At 40.1% G+C, this 3,985-nt stretch overlaps 1 protein-coding gene across 1 annotated transcript; it reads left to right on the forward strand.

The window, feature by feature from the left end:
• Positions 1 to 873: 873 nt before the first annotated feature.
• Positions 874 to 2,073, forward strand: LOC107124967 (carbohydrate sulfotransferase 9-like). Its single transcript, XM_015428450.1, has one exon. The coding sequence runs from the start codon at positions 902 to 904 to the stop codon at positions 1,958 to 1,960; it is 1,059 nt and encodes a 352-aa protein (XP_015283936.1). The 5' UTR covers positions 874 to 901; the 3' UTR covers positions 1,961 to 2,073.
• The last annotated feature ends 1,912 nt before the right edge of the window (positions 2,074 to 3,985 follow it).

Below are 3,985 nucleotides of genomic sequence, written 5' to 3' on the forward strand. Positions count from 1 at the left end.
ACAGCTTAGAGGGAACATTGATCCTAGCACATGGAAGGTACCTACTATTCAGGAAAAAACACTGCAGTGCAAGGTAGGCGGCCTCAAGACAGGCGGACCAGTGGAGTACAGAATGACAGGATCTCTGTTGGTGAGTTAGTTGGATGACTCATTTTCCATGAGCAGTGCACTGTTTACCATAAACAGAAGCAAAATGTTGGTAGTATGCATTGGCTCTTACTTAGTGGTTCAGTGTCTTCTTCCTGTGAGCAGGAGGAAACTCTTCATTTTCTTGTGCTGGACTTTCTACAGTAGGATGATCTCCCTAGGAATAAGCATGCTAGTCCCACTAATGACTCAGATGCTACATCTCTCGTGTTAGTTCTTAAGAGTACTGCTGTGCTGGCACCTGTTCAGAAGGTTGCAAGCCTTTTCTTCTTCAGGATATAAGCAGGAGGAACGGTGTGGTTGTGTACGTGTTCTTGCTTGGATGGATTTGGTACAACTATGCTATAGTCTTTTGACTAGGGGCAGTTTGGTTGGGCAATTTCAATGTGTTACATTTCTGGTATTATGAATGGTTGGGCCATCTCATAACTCCTGTACCAGCAGCAGAGGTGCAGTTTTAAGGAAGTACAGTTTTATCTATATTATTCCTCTCAGTATAGAACTCCAATAGCAAAGAGGTTCTTATAGATGTTGGAGTTACAGTCACACTTGTTGAAGTGACCTTCTATGCCATTAGGATGTACGTTTGACATCAGGAAATACAACAGTAATTACTTTTAACCCTTTGATGCCTTTTTCCTGTCTGAGAAAGGAGAGCAATGTATGTAATACGTAACCATATTTTAAATGTCGTCTCTGTTTTTTACAGGACATCAAATTCTATTATACAGAGGAACCTAAAAGGGCACCAAAAATGTTGATCACTTCTCAGAAGCTTGACAGATCACGTGCAGTTCTTACTGAGACTGTGTCTTCCCAGGCAAATGCTAACCCCTTTCTAGAGATAGCTACCTCCCTGACTCCTGAATTATCTGAAGAGCAGCAAAAGATCAAACTGCTTCTTAAACAGTTCAAGCAAGTGAATTTATCCCCAGTAATGCGCCCTTTGAACAAGAGTTTGATCAAAGATGACCACTGGAAAGCCATAGATGAAGTTCAGGAGAAACGAAGAGCTTTCCTTTATAATTTCTGCAAAAAATACATTAAAGAAAGGAGACCCCTGATCCACCTCATGCGCATGGTATCCAGAATATATGTGGAAGATAAACACAAACTCTTGTATTGTGAAGTGCCTAAGGCAGGCTGTTCTAACTGGAAAAGGGTTTTGCTAGTACTCAATGGCCTTGCCAAATCAACTTATAATATTACCCATGATACTGTGCACTATGGAAGGCATTTGAAGAAACTAGACAGTTACGATTTAAAAGGAATACACATGCGGTTAAAGACATACACAAAAGTTATATTTGTACGAGATCCCATGGAAAGATTAGTATCTGCATTTAGAGATAAGTTTGAACACCCAAACAGCTACTACCACCCTGTATTTGGGAAGTCAATTATTAAGAAATACAGACATAATGCAGATGGTGAAGCATTGACAACAGGCTCAGGAGTACAGTTCAAAGAGTTCATTCAGTATTTGTTAGATTCCCATCGTCCAATAGGGATGGACATACATTGGGAACAGATCAGCAAATTGTGTCACCCTTGTATTATTAACTATGATTTCATCGGTAAATTTGAAACTTTGGAAGAGGATGCCAATTATTTTTTGAGACTAATAGGGGCTCCAGAAGACCTGACATTTCCTAATTTCAAAGATCGACATTCCACCGAAGAAAGAACAAATTCAGAAGTTGTGAGACAGTACCTAGCAGAGATCCCTGCTACAGAGAGACAGCTGACATATGACTTTTATTCTCTGGATTATTTAATGTTTAACTATAGTGCACCATATGTAGAGCCCTGATTTGGTTTAGGTTAATGCTCGCATAGTTTTACCTTGCAACTCTGAGTGAAAGTTGATTGCAGAAGTGTTCATAAACCCCAATTGGCATAAATTATAGGAATAACACAGGAAAATAATTACATGAAGATCTGGGAGGGAAAACATTTCTATATTGAACAGCTTTAAAGGTGGGATGTTAGGGTCCTAACCTTCATGACATTAAATCCAGCATTCTCATAATGATTTGAAAACCTCCCAAATAACTTGGTTTGATTGTATCTCTTAGGAAATAACCTGTTGTGTCATGAATGTATTTTGTACTTTCTGGGAATATCAATTAAAGACCAGCTTTCAAAACAGTTTAATGTACTGTATATTAATGATTCACATAACATCAGGATGGGTTGGTTGGTTCCACATAAAAGATAAGTAAAGGTGATCAGTCCCACTGTATGCGTGTACTGCAGTCTGACTGCACAGACCAAAATTTATTACAAAAGCAGCACACCAAGCAAAGGGGACCCATAGTAACTAAATCTAGGCCTCCTATTATGCTCCCGATACCTGACTGATGCTACTACCAGCTTTCTAACAAGATGTGCAACTGGTTTTGGGGGGTGGACAACATGTGTAGCATATTGGTGTCTCTGAGACCATCACCAACAAAAGGCAGTCAGGCCAATAAACAATGGGCCAATTCCAGCAATTTCCTCCATATCTCAATAACCAGACAGGAAGATTCTTGACCTTCCCAAATAATGACAAGTACCCCACCATAGATACATACATATCTGCTTCCAAATCTCCCCAAGAGAACATTTCTGTCACACTCCATGCAAAAAAGGAAGACTTCTCTCCTCAATAAAAACAGATTTCAGGCTTGCATATCCCTGAAAAATTGCGTTTTTATTATCCCCACATTACAACTCCAACATCCCTTCTCTTTCTCATTCCATGCAAAAAGGTATAAAAAGTTACCCCTCAGCCCCAATTTTTGTAACTAATTTGGATTTATCCTGTTACCCTAGCCTCACAGTTGGCCTCACGATGCTCTGCTCCATGGGCCTGTCCCCGTGCCTCCTTCCCCTGCCTGGTCAGTTTCATCCCCTGACGCTTCTTTGTCACCACTGAGGACACACACACCCCTTTCTCACCAAGATCAGGCTCGCATATCTTATTTTCCTTTGTAGGTTTATTCCCCGGTAGGCAGGCAGTTTCTCCAGGGAACACGTTTTATGTGTTATTTACCTTTTTTTTTTCCATTCTGTAATTTTCATTGCCACTTTACCATATTGTATAATTTGGTCTCTTTTTTTCTGCTTATTAAATTAAAACCCTGTTTGTTTTTTCCCCTTGTTTTTCTGAATGCTGATCTGAATCTGGACCCTGATATACACAGACGAATGGTGCCAAGTACTGAAGTACCCAAATATATATTTGTTCTGTGCTAGCAAGGGGACGTCTTTGCAAATTACGCCCCCAAAACGTGTATACCGATTTGGGTAACAGTACACTTCCCCATCCAGCTAAGAATACTCATCCAGAAGCCAACTTCTACATATGCACGTTGCCCCTAGCTGAATGCTATTTGCTAACACCAACTTCGGTTTAAACAGTCCTAAGTTTTTAAACCTGACACATTCTATATTCTGAGCAAAACCAGATTGTTCTCCTTTCAAACTGATTCCACTAAGGTTTTGTTCTTTACTTGTCTAATAGGAGAAAGGCTTTTGCAAAGGATTTTTACTGAAAGAAAAAAGTGGTAAAGGAGTGTCCTATTGTAGAATTAGAAGCCCTTCATACAGAAATCCTAAGCAGAAAATGTTCTCAGGATTGCACCATTAGTGTCTCGGAGCAAAGCTGTTTTTTAGCCTAGTTGAGGCAGAAGGATACAAGATGATCAACACATCAGCCGCCCCTCTTGAGATCATATTTGGCTTGAAGGGATATTGTGACAATGTTCCACACTTATTTCTTTGTGGCACTACTCTAGCTGTTACTATCACTCCTGAAAATTAAGGGACACTTGGAACATCCGGACATTTG

The sequence above is a fragment of the Gekko japonicus genome, unplaced genomic scaffold (assembly GCF_001447785.1).
Source record: "Gekko japonicus isolate JY-2015 unplaced genomic scaffold, Gekko_japonicus_V1.1 scaffold10648, whole genome shotgun sequence".
NCBI classification, from domain to species: domain Eukaryota; kingdom Metazoa; phylum Chordata; class Lepidosauria; order Squamata; family Gekkonidae; genus Gekko; species Gekko japonicus.

What these genes read in the sequence shown, in the direction of transcription:
- LOC107124967 (XM_015428450.1), top strand. Translation starts at nt 902, where the DNA reads ATGTTGATCACTTCTCAGAAGCTTGACAGATCACGTGCAGTTCTTACT.